The 24,366-nt window shown below is 32.5% G+C and overlaps 5 protein-coding genes across 5 annotated transcripts; 2 read left to right on the forward strand and 3 right to left on the reverse strand.

The window, feature by feature from the left end:
• Positions 1-105: 105 nt before the first annotated feature.
• Positions 106-2,499, forward strand: LOC149742465 (uncharacterized). Its single transcript, XM_089893632.1, has 2 exons — positions 106-1,541; positions 1,611-2,499. Exons 1-2 carry the CDS (start codon positions 813-815, stop codon positions 1,647-1,649), a joined length of 768 nt encoding a protein of 255 aa, XP_089749758.1. The 5' UTR covers positions 106-812; the 3' UTR covers positions 1,650-2,499.
• On the reverse strand, positions 2,410-6,428 carry LOC149742466 (uncharacterized). Its single transcript, XM_089893630.1, has 4 exons — positions 6,161-6,428; positions 5,223-5,261; positions 3,706-3,875; positions 2,410-3,485 (listed from the first exon to the last, which is right to left on the reverse strand). The coding sequence occupies exons 1-4, from the start codon at positions 6,297-6,299 to the stop codon at positions 2,844-2,846; spliced, it is 990 nt and encodes a 329-aa protein (XP_089749756.1). The 5' UTR covers positions 6,300-6,428; the 3' UTR covers positions 2,410-2,843.
• Positions 6,429-6,571: 143 nt separating this feature from the next.
• Positions 6,572-8,623, reverse strand: LOC149742467 (cyclin N-terminal domain-containing protein 1-like). Its single transcript, XM_089893629.1, has 2 exons — positions 7,950-8,623; positions 6,572-7,833 (listed from the first exon to the last, which is right to left on the reverse strand). Exon 2 carries the CDS (start codon positions 7,716-7,718, stop codon positions 6,702-6,704), a length of 1,017 nt encoding a protein of 338 aa, XP_089749755.1. The 5' UTR covers positions 7,719-7,833; positions 7,950-8,623; the 3' UTR covers positions 6,572-6,701.
• A 4,959-nt stretch (positions 8,624-13,582) lies between these two features.
• LOC149742468 (glutathione S-transferase Mu 3-like) lies at positions 13,583-14,504 on the forward strand. Its single transcript, XM_089890132.1, has one exon. It carries the CDS (start codon positions 13,648-13,650, stop codon positions 14,311-14,313), a length of 666 nt encoding a protein of 221 aa, XP_089746258.1. The 5' UTR covers positions 13,583-13,647; the 3' UTR covers positions 14,314-14,504.
• A 468-nt stretch (positions 14,505-14,972) lies between these two features.
• On the reverse strand, positions 14,973-23,755 carry LOC149742469 (CYFIP-related Rac1 interactor B-like). The gene is made up of 10 exons (XM_089890109.1): positions 23,602-23,755; positions 22,225-22,305; positions 20,661-20,782; positions 19,289-19,394; positions 18,761-18,897; positions 17,438-17,519; positions 16,889-17,013; positions 16,375-16,454; positions 16,021-16,147; positions 14,973-15,800 (listed from the first exon to the last, which is right to left on the reverse strand). The coding sequence occupies exons 2-10, from the start codon at positions 22,292-22,294 to the stop codon at positions 15,660-15,662; spliced, it is 990 nt and encodes a 329-aa protein (XP_089746235.1). The 5' UTR covers positions 22,295-22,305; positions 23,602-23,755; the 3' UTR covers positions 14,973-15,659.
• Positions 23,756-24,366: the final 611 nt, after the last annotated feature.

Below are 24,366 nucleotides of genomic sequence, written 5' to 3' on the forward strand. Positions count from 1 at the left end.
AACAAACTTACCGACCAATAATCAAAAGTAATGTCGAATTATCCCAATTGTTGGTCGTTTCGGTATATACCATAGATATCTTGCATTCAGTTGGACCAGTTAAAAGTTATGTCTGACTTTCTGTTACATTCAGTGTCAGTATACAACGTGTATAAACGTGTTTATTAACTTATATTGTTTGAAGATTGAGTGATTATTAAAGAATGTGTAAATATGCTTTCTACAACCCCTGTATATGTTGACTTGCAAACCTACACTAGTTCCTTGTCGTCGCTGAAAAATTATGAAAGGAGTATTTTCTTTTAAAAAGCGATATGGGAAACTATTACTATACACATTTTTTTTATATTTGCACTGCAACGTATACACAGCCAAAATTAACGATTACTATATTACAAAATGTTAATTACTCGCTAATTATGCGGTTTTAAAACTGAACATTGAGCTTAAATTTGTAATTATTATTATTATATATTATGATTTGGTTTCAATTAAAAGATTAAAAAATAAATGTTGTACGAAGAAGGTCACCTAAAAAAACGGGAAAAAAGGAACTCTGCCCACTTACGTGCTTCACAAAAATATATTGTTTCATAGCGCGTAGTCCTATATTGTGAAAATCCGATATGGCCCTCTTTCCATTGTATAGCCACAAAACATTTCAATACAAGTTCCTCATTCCTTTGTTTGATGACAGCAACTCACACATTCATTCGCAAGGCTAAGTACTTTTTTGATCGCTGAACATTTTGGATGAAGATATATACCTGCAGCACTTCTATTAAGTTGTTGAACTGCTCCAAGCACAGAAAATGAACGTAGAAGGTCTCTTCCACCTTTTCAATCAACGATTGGCCAACAGTAAGTTATTGCCTTGGTGGGAACTTGTAAGAGGTTTCTTAAATGCGTGCATGGTGGGGTTGTTGGCATATGTATTGACTGTAGTTGACTACGACCGAGTTGTATGCCTAAAAAACGAAACTATTAACGACATTGCATTGACGTCGATGGAATCCGACTTTGTAAACAGCATTTGCAAAACTAAACTGCCATGGTCAAGCAGGAAACTCGGTTTTTGGATGGGTCTATTTATCATCTTTCATCTCTGCGCTGAAAAATGGTGGCTTTCAATTCCACGAATAAAGAACACTATTTCCGCAGTTGGGGAGATAAACAAACGACCACAGTTACTTCAAAGAGCGTATCTTCGAAAAGTAATACAAGATGAAACAGAAATACCAATATATCTTATTCGATGTATTGTGCTCATAATTGTGGACATATTTTCATTAAGCTTGGTGCCATGGTACCCACCTTTAGTTTACGATAATCTAATAAAGTGCGCTGCATCGGCAAATGTATTCAATGAAACAGAGTTTATCTGTAGCTACGAAGCATATGATCTTGTGAAAGCAACTGTATATGTAACCTTTATGTTCTTATGGTTATCTCTTGGTCTCAGCTCGTTCGAAGTACTCGGTTTTAAACAAGCTAACAGCAGCTTTGTTGCTTTTTTCTACGACTATTCGGAAAAAAGAGAAGTAAGTAATTGAAAGTATACCATTGCATTTACAAACTTTGTTGTTTGAATTTTTTACGTTTTACTCCAGGAGCTTGGAAGAGAACTGAATGATATACTGAACCAGTAGATCAACGGACATGGAGCAACTTTTCAAAGTTCAACTCAATGGTCTTTATACTAACTTTGGTTTAATTAGAAACTTCAACTAAAGGCAGCGGCGCGTTAATCAGTTTGCCATAGCACCGGTGTCGTGATATACGTTTCAACTGATATAGTAGGGTGGAGGGAGTTTAGACACTTTGTCAGACGAGACGTTTTATCAATTTCTATTTTACGATAAAAATAATGTTACAGCATTATTCGACCGTGTTATTACGACTTTATAAAACGCGCGTCAAAGCCGATTACTGTTTCTAAATATAGTACAGTGGGGGGAGATGGGACACCTTTAGCACATTTTTCCAAATACTCTGATGTTTTAAACAATTAAAACGGTCCATGGGAGTTATTGGATTACTACCAAATAGGATGAGAAAAAGAAGCTGTCCCATCTTCTCAACTTTTTTTAGTTTGCGAGTGTGAACGATTAAAATAGTTTTAGATTCATAAAAACCTTAAATGTTTCGTACAGTTTGATTTTGTCTCATAACACTAGTATTATTTAAAACCATTTTGATAGGTTAAGTACAAGTTGCAGAATACTGTTAATATAAATATATTTCAATTTGGTGCCCTATCTTCCCCACACTGTAGTTTTGTATGTTTTTATTGCCAAACTTTAAAAGTTTTGCCTTTAATTCAATAATTTATACCTCAGGTATTATTCAAATATAATATACTGATAACGAGATAATATATGAAAAATATAAGATTGTTTAAGAACAACATTCTTCTGAAATATCGCACATTTTATTTGATGATGAGTTTCTGCCATACTTCATCTTACACAGAAGAATAAAAAAATCATTTTAAAGCTTTAAAAGTGTAAGCATGGTGTACCAGAGAATGCAAAAAATCTCCTATTTAAAGTAAGATTTTTAGTAAGAAACCTAAACAGTTTACATCGTAAGAAAAGGTGTAGGTAAAATAAGGAACTTTTAGAGTACAGTGCTGCAACTAATTGCGGGTCAGATAAAGGTGACTCCTGTGAAGGCAGTACGACGTTTACTATGTGGTTATATACCAAACCTACCATACAATGAAGAACACTTCGACCAATTTAATTGACAGTTAAAACGAAATGAAAGAAAATGACAATCACAGCTAAATGAGTGCAAAATGGGGACTGTACAGAAATTGAGAAAAATGGCTACTACATATTTTAAACTCCACTTTCATTAACTTTTCTTTCGGGTGATACATTTGTAGCCACCCGCTTGACTGCAAATTCTTGAGCTGATGGTGCTTGTGCATAAGCATTTACTCGACCCTGTTGTTGCCAGGATATTAGGACCTCATTCCCATTTGGATCTTGATCTACATTAGCGGCCATATTTTTATGAATGGGAGGCAGAACTGAGGGGGGTCTAGGCGCATAGACAGTCATTTTAACCTCCTTTGACCCAGCTCGCAAAAATGGACCAGGATCAGGCATTGGGCTTGGATCAAACTGTTTCATATCGCGATGATTGTCTCTTGAAGATGAAGAGGATGAAGAATTAGGTCGTGATCCTTCTCTGGAATCCAACCTGGAGGAGGGGATTGAATGTCTTCCTCTCAGATGCCGAGCGCTGTTAGGTCGAGACCCATCTTCCATGGACTTGGAGGATCTGTGGACTCCTTCATATTTCCTCTGGCCAACGGGTGGTGTTGGCACAAGAACATTGCCAGTAACTTGTTGTTGCATCTGTCGCACACTGTGTAGCTTTGAACGAGCTTGGTGAAGTTGGGTTGTGACGTATGCAACTGTGGTCGACCGTGCATCTAACTCTTTCATAAGAGAAGTGATGCGATGATTCTTGGCCTTAAAAATAAGGAAGTTTGTTTTAATGAACATAGGCTATAGTGGCTATACATTGTATTTATTCTTGCATGGCAGGTAATGAAATTCATAATCACACAGGTGACCTTATGATCTACGACCGGCTTCATTTCAACAATCATTGAATTGTAGGGAAAGCAAATTGGATCTTTCAGTCTAATTATTATTGTAGTATTATAGTTTGCATATCAAGATATCCCACCTTCAACTCATTGAGATACATTCGCTCCTGTGCTCTTGCATGTTCTTCAAGTTCAACTAATTGCCGATCACGTTGTTCAACCTCTTGCACAAGTTTAATCTTTTCATCCACCAGTTCATTTACGTCACGCTCTAGTTGTTCTTCACGATATCTGTCAGGTGACATCGAGTCTAAAATCACAAGAACTCTTGTGAAACTGTCATGACTGAAAAATTCGATTTTGTATTGCGATATGCGATATATCACAAAATTAAACTAAAGAATAGATGGTTGCATTTAAAAAAAAGGCCAGTTATAAAATCATATGAAAGAAGTAGGTTTTAGAAAAAAAGCATCTTAATTGTAAGTTGTAAAGCAGATATGAAGGCAAAATGACAGAGTATATTTTAATATAAAACAGAACATTAGAGCATTAAAAACAAATTTTAAATCTATCTGGCTTTAACAAGTCTAACAAGGGATTTAACAAAGTAAAGTATTTGTACTCTTGTCGGAAATGAGAACAAGGGAATAATTGTGGACTTTCTTCACTCTATAATAATAAGACATCCTTAACAGTGAGTCAAGAACACTTCAGCAGCTAAATACAGAAAAGTTCTTTTCCATATGCTGAAGAAATCACAACTATAGTGTATTGGTAATGAAATAAAACCTAAACCTACTAAACGAATACAACTATATTCCTTTGTTGACAAAACAGGTTTTGATTTTTTTATACAATCATTTTATATACCATGTTCTGTAAGATACCTATTATTAGGAATAGCTACCAAACAAACAACTAAAAAGGAAACATCAATTTCAATTGTGGGAATATTAATTCATCTTTAAACACAAATGATATTGACCAGGCATAAATTAATGTACTTCTTGTTTTAGGTATAAGGTTACTTCTAGCCGTTTCTTTAAAGCTTCTTTCACGGTGTATAATTAAGTATTGTATTAATGTCATAGGACACTTTATTTTGAAACAAAAGAAAAGGTTGTCAAGATACAATTCATACGGGTAACATTTGAACGAATGCTCAATTACAGAAAACATGAAAAGAAACACAAGCGCTTAACTTTAACATCTGTATCTGTTTTAGTCAAAATAAAACGCACTACTTGTAGTTCACACTTCACAGGTCCCAAAATAATGCAGATAATATATATATATTAAAATATATACCTATACATACATTTTAAATGAACTGTTTAGCTTGGTAGCATATTTAAAATAACATTAGGACAAGATTAAATGATTCATGAATTAATAACAAGAATGTTTCCTTGCTTATGCTGGTATTTTCCATTCAAGGCCCTTGGATAATTGAATATTTTATTTGAAAGGCAGCATGTGGTGTGTATGAATTATTTAACAGAGGAACTGTCAAGGGGCACAAGTGAGCCAATTTCACAGCACCAAAATAAGATTAAAACTGTTTTAGTATTTGTGACTTGGACACTGTCACTTGGTAAATAATGCATATGTAACAACATAGAAATGAAAACAACATATTTATATTTGAGCTTACCTGTGTTATCATCTTTCATGGCCAACTCAAATGTAAGTTCTGTAACACAAGAACTGTTATCAGAGTATTATTTAGCTTGATAATTTTATATTAAGCACAATAGGCCCGTATTTATAAATTCATCAAAAGAAACATTCGCCACCTCATTAAAAGTACACAAAATAAAGCCAGAAAAAAAAAATAAAAATCTGACAGTAGTTGGCCTATACAATTCAGTTTTAATTCTTTTGAATTTGTCCTTCGCTACCAACTTATTAATTATCACTTCTATCTTACTTTGTTTTTTTTTTATTGAATTACATTTTATATTAAGTTTCATTATGCTAAAAAAAAACACTAGAAAATCACACTTTACCTATTACTGCTATTATTTCAAATATATTTACAAAAGATATTAAATGCAAGAAGGCTTTAACAGAATAATAACTGAAGGAATCTGCATCAGAGAGAAGATTAAGGCATGTACACAAATGCAACTATAAATAGTAGTCTGCTTCACTACATTAGCTCTCATCATTGCAGAAAACAAAAACCATTTCAACTCCTTATTAATACATATATATTTATGACAATATAAATTTAAGCAATGATACAAACTAAACAAGTTTGTTTTAGAGTTGCACCATTAAGTTTATTTTTAATATTCTAATAATAGAGCCAAACATAACCAATAGGTGTATAGTGTATATACTGCCCTGTAGCCAGAAAAATTGATATTTTTCATTAAAACCACCCCTATATTAAACACCACGTAACCAATTGATTTGCTTAATTAAATAGAACTTTAATTATACTTGTGAATCGTTGTGATAACCACTGACATATAAAATATCAAAAGGAAATGTTAACGACAGGACGGGTAACAGCTCAACACAAAACAAAACTAAAAAATGTATAAAGAAATGTAAAAGAAAGATATATGAATAAAATTTAATAACCTGAGCATTTCTTCTGCAGCTGCTGTATCTCTTTATGCAAACCCTGTAATGTGTTTGCATGTTCACTTTCCATGAACAAGATTGCCTTGCGTGATGACTGCAGCTGCATTTGCATTGCTTCAACTTGAGAGCCAGCCATTTTGTTTCACCAAGCTCTTTACAGTATATATATATTTTTTTATCTAACAGATTTTAAGATACAAGTGTATAGAAATGACACAGTTACATGTCATGCTATGGATTTTTCCTAAAGAAAAAAATTAGGTGTATATTTAATATAGCATAGAACAATGAAAAACAAATAAAGAAATATAATATGAAAGGTTATAGGGCAATATAGTATTGTAAAAGAGAAAATATAGAGCTTGCAAACAAAACTATTCATTAAATCAAAAAAATGGATTAGCAAGAAAAAAGCTGATCTGCTTTTAAAGCCAAAAATTATCAAAAACTATATAATATAGTAATAATATATTTTTCATGACTGGCATCAGCCATATGCTGGTCTGTATTTGCAGCTGGTAAATGACAAAACAAGGCATCACTTTGTCAATAAAACATCCATGAGAACATGAGCAAATTCTGCAATGTCATCATCTGGTATTGTGGTCATTTTACGCAACATTACAATCATACGATCGCTATGTTTTCTTGATAATAAATACGTGGCAGATGCAATCATTGCACAAGAAAGGTAAACTTTGTCAGACATTGTTTCCAGTAAAGAAGAGGCAAATCTTAAATATTTTGAATCTATTATTCCACATGCATTTACCTCTATATGCCATAACCGTGCATAGACCAAAGTTCTGCGCTGATAGAAACAGTGGAGAAGCTCAACACAGGTTTTATAAATCCTGCTGCCATTAAAACATCTATCGGTGCTTGCAATACTCTGTAGCATTGCACCAATATATGGGAGTATGCATGGTACTGAATACATGTTGAAGTCAAGGTATTTTAATATTCTTACTTCCGACTTAAACAGAATACTTTTCTTGTATGCATATCCTCTGCTGTTTAGGTAGTTAATTGCCATATTAGATGTGACTTTATTTTGGACAGAAATAAATTTGCTAGCTAGCGCCACTGAGGACACAGCTCTTAGTTCCATCTGTTTGGAAACATGTTCTATTGTGCTTTTCCACTGACTCTCACAGAGACTGATTCTGCTATTGTCTTTCTTATGTATTGAGCTCTCTGAACTTTTTACTTCAAGCCCAAGGCATTTATCATCTGATGATAGCCATATTGTACAGTATAACTCACACATGAGTTTATTCATAAACTGATTTAAAACTTCAAATGCCAGAAACTTGACTTCATCTGACAGTTTCCACAACTCGCATAAAGAAATTACATACTCAGCACTTGGAGCATTAAGACAATTCATGGCCAAAAAAGCTGCAGCCATGTTCGCAGTATTGGAACTTGATATTAGAGAATGCGGTCTTTGTTTATGTTCTTCATTTTTGTCAACTAGTGTCTTTAAATAATCTGATAGCACTTCTTGCTGCACAAATTCTGACAAAAATGTGATTTCGTATTCAAACTGCATCGGTATACTTAACTAGCTTTAGTCAGAAACAACACTTAGGAAATCAAATTCCCGTATGCATAACTTATATCTTCAAATCTCCTCAACTGTCTCTGCGCGTTACTGTTCTAGTGTTCTGTATAAATTTGATTAGATTATGTTACAGTAAAAAAAATAGTTTCGTATATTTTACTGATATTATCGATACTTGTCAATCATTACTTAAACATAAATCTAAAAAACATACCACACCTTTCTTGGTCAGAGCGTCTAGTAACTAAGAAGTCTGTTTAGAAAGAAGCCCCGACATTCCAAGTTTCTCGGCATGACCTTTGCCCGAATCCAATTAGCCAAAAGTAGAAACCGCTAGGGACAGTTGCTTAGCGACAAATTATAAAGTTTTTTTTTATTTTATATTTCTTTTTTATAGTTATATTTTTATTTGCGGACGTGGGATCAGATAAAACATTATTTTAGTTTTATTTAATGAGAAGTGCACAACGACGCATCTACCACATCGGTATAAATAGATGTTAAAGGCGCATTTCAACGAAAAATCAAAAATTGTGTATTGATAGATATGCTCAAATGTGACCTGAAGCTACCTTTAAAGTTTTAAAATACAAAACAGCTTTTGAAAAATGAGTTTGAAAACCGCAAGTTCGACCACTGGAGTAAACAAGAGATCACAGATCTAATGAATGAGCACGTTTTAAACTAATTAGCATAAGATAGTAGAGTCGGGAAAAATGGGACACCTTTAACACATAATATCCAAATAGCCTGATCGTGTTTTAAACAATTAACAACGGTCTGTGGAAGTCGAAGAGATACGTTTTTTTCATTCATTAAATGTTCTTTGTTTACTACCAAATGAAAAGAGAAAACAAAATGAAAAGGTGTCCCATCTACCCCCACCCTGCTATATTTAATTAATCTTTTTACCACAACGGTCGACTAGGCTCGATCAAAAACTAATCTGAAGTAACCAACAAAACGGGTTCTAGTCGCCATTGGTGACTGTGGAGCAGTAGGCAGAATGTATTTATACATTCATTATAATAATGAAACTTATGACGTATAAGGATTGAGTGATTGGTGAAGAATATGTGTAAATACGCATTGTACAACTCCTGTACCATGTGTTTATTGTAAACTTACACTAGTTAACGTTGTCGTCGCTTAAAAACGTTTGTTTTCATGAATTTTGACAAACCGTAGTCACGCAAAAATTCGGTAATGTTGGAAGTTAATATTAATCATATGATGTTGAATTAAAAATAATGTTTCATTTACGATTAATGATAATACGGCATAAGAGTGGTGCATTTAATGGGTCCCCACTTAAATGCTAATAGTTTGATTCAGTCGTGAATCGTTGTGTGGATACAGCACGCGTGCCTTCGTTTCCCGCCAAACTGCCAGACAGTGTTTCCGCTATGTAAAGTGCATGAGAAAAGTAATCGTTAATTAATCGCTCATCGTGCGGTTTTAAATCTGAAAATTTAGTCCAAAAATTATAAATATATATTATGATTTGATTTCAGTCAAAAGAATAAATGCTAGAATTGAAAATTGAGGTAAGTGCGGAAAAATGTCGTCCAAAAAACAACAACAACAACAACAACAAAAACAACTGTTCGACGAAAAAGGATCTATATGACCACTAACGTGCTCAACAACAAGAACAACTGTTCGACGAAAAATGATCTATAGGACCACTAACGTACTCAAAAATGGCCGTGACGCAATGCATAGGATTTCCCATTAGAAAAAAACACTTAAATTTGATCGTTTCTAGTTTTTAAAATACTTAAGATTTAAATTTTATTTCTGATTTGGTATAGAGAAAGCTTCTTCTTTAAGAATATATGAAAAAGTTGTAAAAATAGACTTTATTATGTTTTAACTTTCAATTAAACATATCTACATAAAATGCTGACTCGGCACTTTTCTTTTCTTATTAGTGAATTTTTAGCACTTTTTTATATTAAAATGTTGGTTATGTCTTACTAGTACCTACTGTAACATTTTTTTTATAAAAAGCCAGTTTTTCGTGTTTAACCTTAGGTTTGAAAATATGATGAGTCAGCATAAACTGGTATGTACCTAGGTTCAATCGAAAAATAATTTTTCATATATTTTTAAAGAAGAGGCTTTCATTATACCAAATCCGAAATAAATTGTAAGTTTTCTTAAGTATTTTAGAATCTAGAAACGATTAAATTTGAGTGATTTGGGAAATCCCATGCATTGTCGAAACAGCCGATTTTTGAGCACGTTAGTGGTCATATAGATCCCTTTTCGTCAAACATTTGTTCTTGTTGTTTAGCATGTTAGTGGTCATATAGATCATTTTTCGTCGAACAGTTAATCTTGTTGTTGTTGTTTTTTTCGTGACTTTTCTTCCGCACTTATCTCAATTCTTAATTCTAGCATTTTTCTTAATTCTCTTGATTGAAATCAAATCATAATATATATTTATAATTTTTAGATAGAATTTTCAGATTTAAAACCGCACGATGAGCAATTAATTAACGATTACTTTCCTCATGCACTTTACATAGCGGAAACACTGTCTGGGACGGCACGACGGGCACGTGTTCGTGTTGGTGAGATAAGAAATCCACACAACGATTCACGACTGAATCAAAGTATTAGCATTTAATCGGGGACGCATTAAATGCACTACTTTTATACCGTATTATCATTAATCGTAATTGAAACATCATTTTTAATTAAACACCATATAAATAATATTAACTTCTAACATTACCTAATTACTGCGTGATTACGGTTCTAATATTACCTAATTACTGCGTGATTACCCAAATTCACGAAAACAAGCGATAACTAATGTAAGTATACAAGGGTATGGGAGTTGTACAAAGCGTATTTACACACATTCTTTACCAATCACTCAATCCTCATACATAATAATAATAAGTCTTTATAATACATGTAAAAAATGCGTTCTACCTAATGCTCCACAGTCACCAATGGCAACTGAAAACTGCTTTGTTGGTTACTTCGAGTTTGTTTTTAATCGAGCGTAGTCGACCGTTGTAGTAAAAGGGTTAATTAATACTATGCTAATTAGTTTTAAACGTGCTCACGCATTAGATCTGTGATCTCTTGTTTTTACTCCAGCGTTTTTTTTTCACCTGTTTTTTAGAAGCCGTATTGTTTTGGCTTTGATGGTACATTTAGTGTACAGTTGAGCATATCTATCATACACAAATTTTCATTTTTCGTTGGTATGCTCCTTTAACAATCTTATGCCTTGGGTGTGTATTTCATTAATAGTAACTATCTGCACAGTTTGAAGTCTGACGCAATCAGACATAGCGCCGACAAAAGTACGAATATTAGGAATGTACCCTGAAACGCTGCTAAATGTTAAAAATATTATTTGGCCCAGGAACGTTTTTCAACCGCTACGTGTTTGTTTGAGCTCGTATTGTATTTGTTTCGAAATAATGCACATGCGCATTAGCGCCTTGGCGCTTGCGCAACAGCACCCGGTACAAATATACCAGTCTGAACGAATATGTATAGGGTGGGGAAAGGTGGGACACTTTATTGACAGACAGGACTAAAAATGATAATACATGGTCAATATATTCGAAATTTAGTCATTTGCACTTGGTGGTAATTTATGAGAAGTGGCTTGTGCCAAAAACAGAGTAGTAATACCCAATTTGTAGTAAAAATGTAAATTTGATTAATAGGTATTATCAATTTTCTGTTATTACAAATTTATATACATTTGTAAGATACAATTTTTATCAAGTGATGTTTAAACAATGCCAATTATCATTCAATAGTATGATGTAGGTTACATTTAAAAATCTAGCATTACGGCAAGAAAAAAATGTTTAAACTTAATTTTTAAAGCGAACAATATTATTTCGTGTTGTTTACGTGTATTCCCAACAATAAATACACTTATTAATCAAAATTAGCAATGATTTTAAACGGTCCCGTCTTGTTCTGTGTGTTTTTGAATTTGTAAAATTTCACAGGTTGTGCGAATCGCAAAATAACTCCTTGTGTGTTTTAACTGTGTTTTTTGAATTGTTGTCAATTAATAAAGGAATGATAGTGCCATAATTTGTAATATTACTCAAAAACCGCCATGTATTTTGATTTTGGAGATTTTGGCAATATGTGCTTAAGTGTTCCCATCTTTCCCCACTGTACTATATCGCGACACTGGTCCCAATTGGTGGTGTTTAAAATTTCAAAACAAGGATGACCGCCAAGCGATAAGTATAATCTATATATATATAATATATATATTTATTTATTTAATTATATATTTTATTTTCAAAAAAGAAAAAGCAACAACATATTCATTACTCATATTTGTAGTGCACATATTACTTTAGTTTAGTCTAGACCACGTTGGCCTAGAGCTAGACAGATAGTTATAGAGGGCGCCATGGTTGGAACAAATATATCACGACACCGGTGTCGCGGAAATCTGGTTCCCCGGAAATCTGGTTCCCATCGGCTACTGCGCATGCGCAGACACAGGACATTTTTATCAGAAATCTATAAATCTGGTTTCGAACGAAGATTACTTGAATATATACATGTTTTTAGATAGTTTATTTTATCTAATGTGAAAATTTATGTTTTATCGTCCTTTTTTGTTATTGATGACGTGTTAACGGTAGAGGTCACTGATGGTCATACGTCATAATGTATAATTTAAGGTAAAATACAGCATCAACTTTTTTATTAAGAAGATAAATCTTTAAAAAGAAATGTACAAAATATGTTGCATCCAACAATTAACTGTTATTTTTAGTCGGAACCAGAGTATTAGATTTCTCAAAAAATAAGTTATAAGTAGCCAATGGGAACCAGATTTCCGGGGAACCAGATTTCCGCGACACCGGAAACAAATTGCAAAACGGGCGGCAGTTTATCACATTGTCACATTTTCTAATCCAGGAAGTCATTATCCACGGATGTAAATATAAAAACGAATGAACGCGTAGCTACTAGTGCAAACCAAAGCTTTGGTTTTAATTTTTGTGTAATTTTCGATAAGCGTTTTTCTATTTTTTTGACGTTTTATTTTATTTTTTTGTTTGTTTGTGCTGGTTTGTGGCAACATAAACTCTGATGAAAGTTTTCGGAGTTTGCACATTGTGGGAATAGTTTGCACAGAATTGTGGGTAGCCCACGTTAGTGCGCTAGTTAAACTAACGGTGCATAATACCATTTTGTATAATATGCAAAAAAAACAAGTAAGTATGTAGGAATACAATTTATGTATTAAACTAAGCAAGATAACCGTTTTGAATGTACAAACACACATGTCTTGTACCCTGGTAAGAGTATACCAAGAGACCTGTAAAAGTTTCAGTTTAAAAATATTTCTTCACTCTGATACCCGATGAATAATTTTTTTTAAAAAAGCCGGCAATAATATTGAAAAAAATAACTTTGAAAAGTGCTGCGTCACCGTCTTTCTATAGGGGTCGTCATAAATTAAACATTGTGGTTAGACTATTACATCATAGAGTGCGAACTGCTACGTTTCATACTTGAGAATTCCACGTCACTATACAGATTAGGCAATATGTCAGTGTTGAGGGATTTAACTGACACGAAGAAAAGATAATACGGTGCCGCAACGTAGGTACAGATCGCGCTATTGTGTCGGAATAAAGAGCAGGCGAAAGAGTAACAAAGCATGTTTGACGCATTTTTAAAGGTAATTTAGGACACAAACGACCGAACTTTTAAAAAATGTTATCAATGAACATTTTGACCAAAACTCGCCTAATATATTGACACCATGTACTCTTGTGTGTTGTGAGCACGTGTATAACCATATTTGAGACTTAAAACTGTTTTGCAAATATATATTTCTAAAAAACACCATGTTCTGTTTTTTACTAAAAAAGGTTGTACTCATATTTCATAAAGCACCATGTCCAAACCTGTTCTTGCATACTGGGATATTCGTGGTCTTGCTGAACCTGTGAGACTGATGCTACAACACAGTGGTGTAAATTACGAAGACAAAAGATATGTTTGTGGAGATGCACCAGATTACGACAGAAGCAGTTGGACCAATGTTAAAAATTCTATTGGGCTTGATTTTGCAAACCTGCCATACTACATTGATGGTGATGTGAAACTGACAGAGAGCTTTGCTATAATGAAATACATTGGTCGGAAAAATGGTTTGGTTCCTGTTACTGAAGAAGAGATGTACCGAGCCGATATGTCAGAAGGTGTCATTTCAGATTTCCGAAAATCCTTTACAATGATGTGCTATATGCCTGACCATGAAAAGAGAAAGGCCAATTTCTTTGACCAACTGCCAGGCAAGCTGGTTTTGTTTGAAAAGTTTCTGAACGAGAAAACCTGGCTGGCTGGTGACAAGCTGACTTATGTCGATTTTGCCATGTGTGAGATCCTGGACCATATTTGCATGATGGAGCCCACTTCTCTTGACAAGCATGAAAAAGTGAAGATGTATTATGAAAAATTCTTCAAATTAGAAAAGGTAGCAGAGTACAGAAAGTCTTCTGCATTCAAGAAGTTGCCGGTCAACAACAAAATGGCAAACTGGGGAGGAAGTTCCGAGTAACTGCTAAAATCATTTCTGTATTCCACAAATTAACATTTGTAGTAGCAACTAGCAACCCTATTTCATTAGTAGTTGGTGACATACCTCAATGCTCGCATGTAGGATTATATAATTTAAAAGCTAATTGCGAATTCAACCATTGTCATTCCTAATATTTCTGTACTGTTTCAATAAAGAACAAATTTGTAAAATCTCTGGGCGGTATATTTGTCAAACAAACTGTTAGCTTTGGATCAAACTGATACTGCAAGAGGGTGTAATTAGGTTGATGTTTTTTGGGGGGGAAAAATAATAAGAAAGCAGCTAATAGTACGTGTGGAAAACTTGATTTAGCAAAATCTTGATCTGATTCTGAATTAAATCACAGTAGAAAGTTACAAGGTTTTGTTGAAGCTTGGTGGTATACAATACAGTGCATTTCTACTGCAGACATGGAACAGATTGCTGGAGAGTAAAATAATTCCTGGGCAAGTACGGCCTTAGCAGTTGCTTTAGAAGCTAAGTTTTGATGTGTGATTAATTAGGTATAGCATAAAATAAGCATTGAAAGTGTAGCAATATGCAGTATATCAAAGCAACTAAGCCTATTTGGGTGTAATAAATAAAATCCGTTTGATATGAATGTCAAATCTTCTGAAATCAATAAAATTAAAAGAAAATTTGATTTTTGAGAAATAGAATTTCATAAATACAAGTCACTTTTGTTTGAGCAAAAATAGTACTTTGAAAAAACACTATTGGAAATGGTAACTGGACAACACAACAAATCAAACAAAATTTCAACACAACGAGTAAAAACAAGGAAGCAAATTCTTGAGTAAAGGAAAATAGCCGAATATATGTTCATATAAAAATTGTAACATTACAAAATCATTCTAATTAAAAGTAATTCAACTGATAAAATATTGTTGTTGTCATGTTTTCATCTAGCTAGGATATGAAGTCCACCACTTACTAAATATTGAGTTAAAGAAATGTTAAAGATTTTAAGAGTTTGCACCACAACATATTTTTAAGTCAAAATTTTTGTGCCATCAGCCCCTTACAGATATACCCTGGCAGTTTATGCTGATACTTCAGTCTGACCAGCTCCTAATACAAGACTTAGATGATTAGGTGCTTGGACAAACCTATCAAAAGCTAACTGACCAGCTATGTCAATACAATATAAACAAACCAATATAAAACAAAGGATAAAATACTCTAAAAAGGAAAGCTTGAAGATTTAAAATGGGGGATTTGGTATCCTTCAGTGGGCATGTTGAAGACAATGTTTTGAAAGGCAGGAATTTGAGAAGTGAGGCTTCCTTCACTCAGTATACAGGGACAATTGAGAAAAAGATTTTTCAACATTCTAACATTTTTTGTATTGCCTTTGGAGTTGCTTCATCATTTAAATGCTTGGTTGTGTATCGGAGAGCATTGAGAAGAGTTTTCACTTTAACTTTGGCATTCTGTTCCTTTACTACACGAATGGATCCTTTGATCTGTGTCAAGATAATTTAACTTTTAAATCCTCTATGCTAGTCATATATCACAAAATTGTTTTAATAATAAAGCAGATGTTAACTGTTTAAACACACGCAGGATGAAAGCCTAATATATTATGTTCTTTTTACCTCACCATACTATAATACACTTTAAAAAAAAAATTTTAAAGCAATGCTAAATTAACCTTAAATGTAAAATTATTCAACCTAATCTTACATCTATTTTTGATCCTTTTGCAAACGCTCCATCTTTATGAACATGATCATATAATATGATGACACCAACCATCACTCGGACACAAAATGAAACGGAATCTGCTCCCATCTGGAAACGCTGATCGTCTCTGTTGAAATGAATCCACCGTAATAAACATAGATTTTTCAACTTAATTATCATATTTATTATTCACTTAGTTAAACAAACATGGTTTTATCGCTTTGTAAACAATATATACTAAGTTTAAAGCTTGTGTAAAGAAATACATTTACTATACGCAAAAATCCTGTAAAAATATTAAAATGATGGAAATTAACAATCTGATCACATTTCAAACCCAAAAAATAAACTCACGGATTTTCAAGCATGGCTTTACAAATGTTTGCCATGGTGCTGAGGACCTCTAATGTTCGGTCTGTTTCTACATCGTCATTCTGTTAAAGCAAATGGTTTTCAATTTACGCTTACAATAATCACCAATTTTGAATTTTTAACAAGATCTGTCGCAACATTGTTAAAACACAGTCACACTTTGAACTGAATCGTCAAATATAGGGAACGTGGTTGATTAATGTGGCAAATGCGATATGTACAGACACTGGCCTGCCAAAACATCTGCCATTACCCCTGTTCCAAAGGTTGGGGTTACATGCCACAAATTTCATACAGTTTGATTAATGGTATTTATTATATTTATAAAGGAAATGGTGTGTATGTAAGCATATAATAGGCCACGTTTCCAGGATTCCAGCACTACTTTAAAATAATTTTCATACAGTAGTTTTCCACAAAACATTAAATAAAATCGGTGCCTTATATAATGTTGGTGGCAACATTACTTAAATAATGCAACTGCTAGTTTACATACATCTTGAACAAAACGTGTGGTTGCATCACTTAGCGTGCGTAACATAGGAGTTGCTTCAGCATAAAATAAAGACATTTCGTTTGCCATCTCTGTTGAAATGCATCTTCCTTCTTCATAATCAATACCTGATGAAAATATATGTCTTAGATATGTGAACAGTATTGCTGATTGTTTAAATTTTATTATCAATATATTCTAAGAGTTAAATATAATGGCAAACCTGCCTGGTACTGGAGTGGAAAAAGAGGAAAATTTTAAAGATACTTAATTATATAATAATTGTCTTAACAAGTAATAAATGTTTCAGTACAGAAACCTATGTGAATGTGAGTAATGGCACACAAACCAGGGTTTGTTATAATTTTTATCATAACCTTCTGTGACTGTGAGGTGGAGGTCCTACAGTGAGGCACATAGGGAGACCTGGGATTTAGGCCAAAGGTGATCATTACCCCAATATCAAGAAACAACATGCTAACTCATGGATCTCAAAAATGGTAATAGATGGAAGAGCTGGCTCTAACAATGAACTCTGTCATCCTAACATACCTGGAGTAGCAGAGTTCATTCCTCTTCTCTGCATTGTGCGTCGGAAATATGAGAAATCATTCTGTATAGCGGGATTGTTCATCTGTGGATAATGGAAAACGAACAATCATTTTAAGTCCATATGTGGGAAAAGAATCAATATACATGGAACTGTGTTAACTGTAACAAATGTTGCAATCTTTGTAAATCTTCCTTGACAAAGATAGGACTGACATTACTCATAAAGGGAAGTTGGTAAAAAAATTGTAAAAGGTTGACATGAATATGAGAAATACAATTATGGTCAGAAGCCAGCACTGAAAAAGTTTTATGATAATATTGCTGTGTTAAATTAACTTGTAGTGTTTAAAGCACCAAAGTTACTATCAAACATTTGTTAACATGTTTAAGATTCATTTTATAAATCAAGTTAAAAGGCTGCATTGAAATAAAGAAAGTATTTAAAACAGCGGTAAACCATAATTAATAACCTCCTCATTGCACAAGCATATTTATATTTTTTAATTTCACAGCTGTCATATCTCATCTCATCAAACTTATCTGTAATTCCACACGAACAACCTTTGCAATAACTAAGCAAAGAAAAACATTTTAACTCCTGATTAGCATGGGTTAGCTTACTGCCCTACGCTCTTGGGTTTTCACTGTTATTTTTCATATTTGTTGTTAATTGTGTTTGTAATAAAAGGATGCAAAATATTTTCGTCAAAATACTTTGTTACGGTTGTAAATATTTAGGGATTGTTTTATTATTCAAAATACAACAGTGTCTCCAATAACTTGTATTTGTATTTTTTGTTTTGAAATTTAATTAAAGTTTTTAAATTCTTTTAAACATTATGCTTGAACAATAACCTATTTGTTTACAGTAGCTTAAAACAAACTTAAGTAATAAATGCAAATGAAACACTACGTCTATAATATGATGACAGGTTACAGAGTTTCTTAGTCCATCGAAAACCTGTTGCATCAGCCAGCAGGCATCCAGTACATTAGTTTCGTAGATGAATTATTAATTATCGTATTAAATATTAATCTTTTTATTTTAAAATAATTTTGACAAGTCTTTGTTAATGTTTTTCTGTTCATTTGGTAATGTGTTAATGATTATTATTATCGTTGATTTGAAATCAAGATAAAAGTGGATCAATAATCATTATAGCAAGATGAATTTAACATTTTTTATTGAAACAAAAATGTAAATACATTTTATTTTCGCCCCATTAACTACATAAGCAAATGATTGAAAACTAAATTTTTAGAACACTGATCTTTTAACAAACATGTAGGCTGAGTGCAGCTCATTTCAATAGGTCTACAAACCTTAAGGTCATCAAATTTTAATGTAAAGTGAAGAATTTCAGCAAATTGTTTTGCCAGTGCTTGCTTTGACTCCAGATGCTGCAGTGGTGAAAGGGGGTGACAGGTCAAGGCACGGAGTAATTCTTGAATGCATTTTTCTGTGTTTAAGGAAGAAAAAATTCTATAAATTCTATTTTTTATTTTTATATTTTTATTAAAAAAATGTATATAAAGGTAGAAAAAAAAAAATTGTTAACAAACGAGACAATAAGTCAATAACCAAACTTCAATGCAAGTTAAACGCAAGTTTCCAGTTTTTGTAATATAATCACACACATGCCACACTCGTGAATGCACGCACATTACTATGACGTAATTCTCTTGACAATATTATGACGCTACAGATGACTAAACAATGTATTGAAACGACAGGTGACCAAACTGATAACAACACAACACTAGTATGCTACTGGGCGCTGATGATAGTTAAAAGAAAAACAAAAAATTGTAATATTTGCTTTTCGTAAGCAATAAAATATAAAAACTCACGCAGATGTTTTGAAAATTCAAAAAATTCTTTTAGTTGTTTAACAAGTGGTATAATTGCATGCCAGGTGTCAGCTTGCTTCTCTTGTGAAGATGGATTTGAAATTGCCTGAAAATAAATCCAAACCTTTACGTAGAACTCCTGTTACGTATGTATTTACAGTGCCACCTATAATAGGCAGAACTACACACTGCACAGTGCACAGTGCTAATTCATCAATTCGAACAATAATATTGAATATTCAGTATTGAAATGGATATTAGTTTATTTATTACACAGTATATAAAGTATTATACATCATAAACTTTGATAAAAATTCTAAACAGAATGTCAGAATAATTGATTTCAAAAAATGGTTAGGTGCATAAGAAATCAAAATAATATTGAAGAAAATGTTGAAACAGCAGCTGCATGGTTTATTAATACTTAATCAGACACGCTGTACCAGATACATGTAACGCTACAAGAGCTTAGCAGGAAGTAAGGGCGTCGGTTGATAATTTAGACCCAAAATAACACATCAACACAATAAGTGAACAAGCCAACTGGACATGCTTTGCATTTAAAGCATTCTCTGCACGTTTCGATTATTGATAGCTTTATTATTTATAGCAAATTAAAAGAAACAATTTTCACTAAAAAAATTTAGTGTTATGGCCTACACACTAAAAAAAATTATATAAATGGCCTACTCCTCTACTTTGATACAGCAAACATGATTTTGCATTGAATATTTAAGAGTGTTATAATTAAAATTTATAAGAAAATCCATATGGTCTATCACATGTGAAAAAGCAAGTGGGTAGAAATTGTATTTGATATCGATCACATTCATTATGAGATTAAATTATTGTTATTGAATTAATGAAAAGATCTAATGAAGCTGATTGGCATTAAATACATTGATATTGCTTTTAGACAGATAATATGATCCTTGTAATAATACACTAAACACTAAGAAGTATAAGGATTACTAATCACATTAAATACCAATGTAACATTGGACTAACTGCTTTAAATGTATAAGTAGCTTTCTATAACTACAGTTACAAACTTAAAAAAGCTGTGTTAAAGTTTTAGGGTCGGTTAAAATAACAAGATGTATACAACATATATATATACTAAAAAATTATAACTTGACCTAATTTTGCATGTAATTGAAAAATATTTCACTTTCTATTTAGAGTAGGCCTCTTTATTATGTATTTTATAAACATTGCAAAACAAGTAGGTAGGATAACAATAACAGATTTCAAACAGAACAGAACACACCTGATACATGTATTGTTGTTTCTATGTTTCTAATTGTCGCTCTATTGTTCTAATTAACATTACAAACTCCGCGCAGCAAACTGGAAATAATAATAAACTTACAACACGAATCTCATCTCCTGCTCCTTTATATGACTTTAATTCAGTAATAATTCCTGGAGCGAATGATAAAACGTGTGAAACTTGATCATAAACTTCCTTCTCTTCTTCTGAAGGTCTTGCATCTGGGGGACAATAACAATTTAGTTTGATCAGTTAAATGTGTGGAATAAAAAAATGTATATATTATATAGATACATATTTGTATATACATTTTAGTTGTATAAATAAGAGGTAATGTACTAACAAACAGTAATGCAGCCGAAATATTTTTTCCAAAGTTTCCAGAAGTACTGACTGACATTACTTATCACACAATTACAAACTAAATAATTTGGCAATACATTTTCAAACCATCAAAGATAACTGTTTTAAATTTAAATATGGATATGACCTTGGTTTCCATAATTTGCTTTGAACCAAAAAGTAAACACAATTTAAAAGCCAAGTCAAATTTAGAAACAAACCATCTTTGAATGTTATATTTAAACCATGAAAATATCTTAGCGAGGTAAATAAAATGAGTAAGGTTAACAAACTACAACTACTACTTAGTATTCAATTATGGGCCACAAGAATATATTTAGCTACTGTAACCTGCAAGCTTTTACATGCAAGCTGACATTGTTACAAAATAATTTTAAAGGTGAAAAACTACAGCCCATACACCAATTTTTTTCAAGAAAAAACAATTTAAGTTATATATATATATATATATATCTGTGTATCTTTTTTTTAAATAAAAAATTATTTAAAAAAAAGCATGACACCCAAGACATGACAACAAAAAGTAACAGTCTTTCATATTTTTTCAGAGCTATAGTTGAAAAGACTACAACAGTTCTAGAATATATTGACAACAGTTACACTACAGGATATAGGGTTCTGTGAAATTTTACTGTAAACTATATAACTCATAACAGTTAAATATCCTTAGTGGCAAATGTTTAAGTTTTATAACATAACCAACTATCAGAAACTTGGGTTAAGATGTTGATCAGGTAATATCAACAGGAGGCACAAGGTTGGTAACCTTAATATAATAGCAAGAGGAAACACGAGTCGACTTTGCAAACACAGGAAATGGCTAATTCCATCAGTTACTCATTCATATATGCAACACCCCATACAGTTTGTTAGAAAAAGGAAGGTACAAAACATGTTTTATTTTATTTGCTTGCAGTAGTCGTGTTACTTTATGGATGTTGATAAATTTACTAAAGAAAAAAGTCAAAGCTATTTTGATTTTTGATCCTTGGTTAACTTTAAAATCCATTAAATCATTATTTAAATTAAAATTTTATAAATATATAACTTTATAACCGATTCAATCACAAACTTGTTAACTAAAAAAATAAAAACAGGAAAAAACCCAGGATGAAAATAAACCAAATAAATTTACCTTTCACCCACAAAAGCTGTTTTCAATTAAATGATTTTTTAGCAGCTGGGAGGTTCCTTTCTTACCAAGGTATCCCATTGGTTATTATTACCCCACTTTGACTTTACTATACATATTTATTATATAGGCATAGGCTATTATTTAATAATATTTAAAAGCACCTACTTTCAAAATCAAGAAAAAAATCTTCAAATGCCTCTTCTTTGCATTGTAAAACTTTAAGTAAATTCCCCATATCTTGGTGTACTAAAAACAAGAAGGTTAAAATTTAAAAAAAATGTTTGCACAAAAAAAACAGATTTTAAAATTTCTGTACATATTACCAGAAACTTTACAGGTCTAATTAAAAAGAGTCTTATTATCTTAATATTAGAAATGTTCACTTATAAAGTTATAATATAAACCATGCGACACCACTCGAGTCAAGTCATAGTATACACTCATCACATTCCAATCTCTTCCATGAATTATTCTAATCCTCTGTTGATTACACCAAGATTACACAAGGGAATACTCATAAAATGCCATAGTCAATGCTCACACAAGTCATACCATTTTTACTATTAAATAAAATACTCCTTTGTGGTAAAGAGTTGTACTTTTATAACTTATAAAGTATATACAAGGTAAAAATAATTTTGATATGGTAAACTGATATGTGGAAAGTGAAAAAACTGCCAAAGGGAAATATCACAGTTTGTTTAAAACCATATTAATCAAATATATAATTAAATCAAATGCAATAACTTATTGTCTACCCCTACTGTAAACCCAATGCGAGGGAAATAGCTCTGTTTATTTGTACAGAAACTGATTATTTATGAAGAAGTGAATACTGTCAGTTTGTCACATTACCCCAAATTAACAAATAAAATTATCCCTTTCCGAATATAATGATAGTCTTTTTTGTGTGTGTGAGTATACCCATATTTCCAAGTAGCAGTAGCATTGTAAAATTTACATTAAGTTTTTAGGCAAAGGAATTGCTACGAAACGCTCAGAAGTAAATTTGGAATCCTCAGGCTTGTTGACTAAAAATTGCAACCAGATAAAAGCATCCCTAAGCTAACCCTGGAAGCATTTTTAGAACATACTGTACCAACCAAGTATGGTTTCAATTTACACACATGATATGACAATTGCTAAGTATGATAATATGATAGAACAAGTAATGGTAAAACAACGACGGACCTATGACACGCTAAGCGTTTAAATTTTATTAAATAAAAGGCATGACCACTAAATCCCCCACACAGAATGCTCCATGTAGTCTATTATGGTATTAATATCACAGCATTTAAGTCATTGTTGGGTGGAAGGAATGACCTGGGAAAATCACATAAAGTGTTCAAAATAAACATAAAAGCAGCTGTGGCCTGTGTGAACATTTTGTAATTCTTAACACTAACCTATACCAAGCAATACCACACTCTTAATGTAAACATTAGGCTTTTGAATCTGAATAACATTAGAATATCATGTTTAAGTTACTGTAGACGAAAAAAACAAAAAAACATTGTATCTAGCTCATTGCAGTTTCACCTGTGTACTTCTTCGCACCAGGAAATAAAATCAAGAAGTATCAGCTATACAGCTATACTTCCTTGCAGATCACAACACTGGTTTTGATGAATGCTGATAGTTATGCAAATTAACACTTTTTGGTATAAGAATGGTAACCCACATACAGATGTATAACCTGGATAATAACGATACTAAATTATATTTAAGATTTCGTATAAAACTTGCACTCTTTTTTCCCGACACTTTTCGAGTACACTTTGGCGCTGTGAATAATATTTTTAATAAAAGCGGGTTAATACATTTGATTGTATCGCAATCGCAGGCGCCATTCGAAATGCATATTTGACACACCTAGAAATATTTATTCGCTTAGCTTTGCGTGTTAAATAGAACTGCAAATTACATTTAAAATGAAACTAAACTTGCACATCATAAAGTAATACGAACAATGTACACAACCTCGATATCCGAAAGTTTTAAAGTCCGCGAACAAAACAACTCAACCGTGAAAACATACAACTTCTGGTTCCGCCATAGAGATTTGTTAAACATTTCGGATGCAAGCTTTCCTCTATCGCGTGCACACGTACCGTGATTTAATAAAGGCGTGTTATAAATAAACTATTTATGTATGGTATATCATAGTTTAATAATAATGTTGCCTTATTAAGCTATGGTTATATATTATACAGGGCGGAGCAGATAACTTAAAAGCCCATCTATGTCGATAGGAAATGCAACGTTGGGAAATGAGACGTTTTCAAAATTTAGTTCCACAAATCT

The sequence above is a fragment of the Ciona robusta genome, chromosome 1 (genome assembly GCF_009617815.1).
Source record: "Ciona robusta chromosome 1, ASM961781v2".
NCBI classification, from domain to species: Eukaryota; Metazoa; Chordata; class Ascidiacea; order Phlebobranchia; family Cionidae; genus Ciona; species Ciona robusta.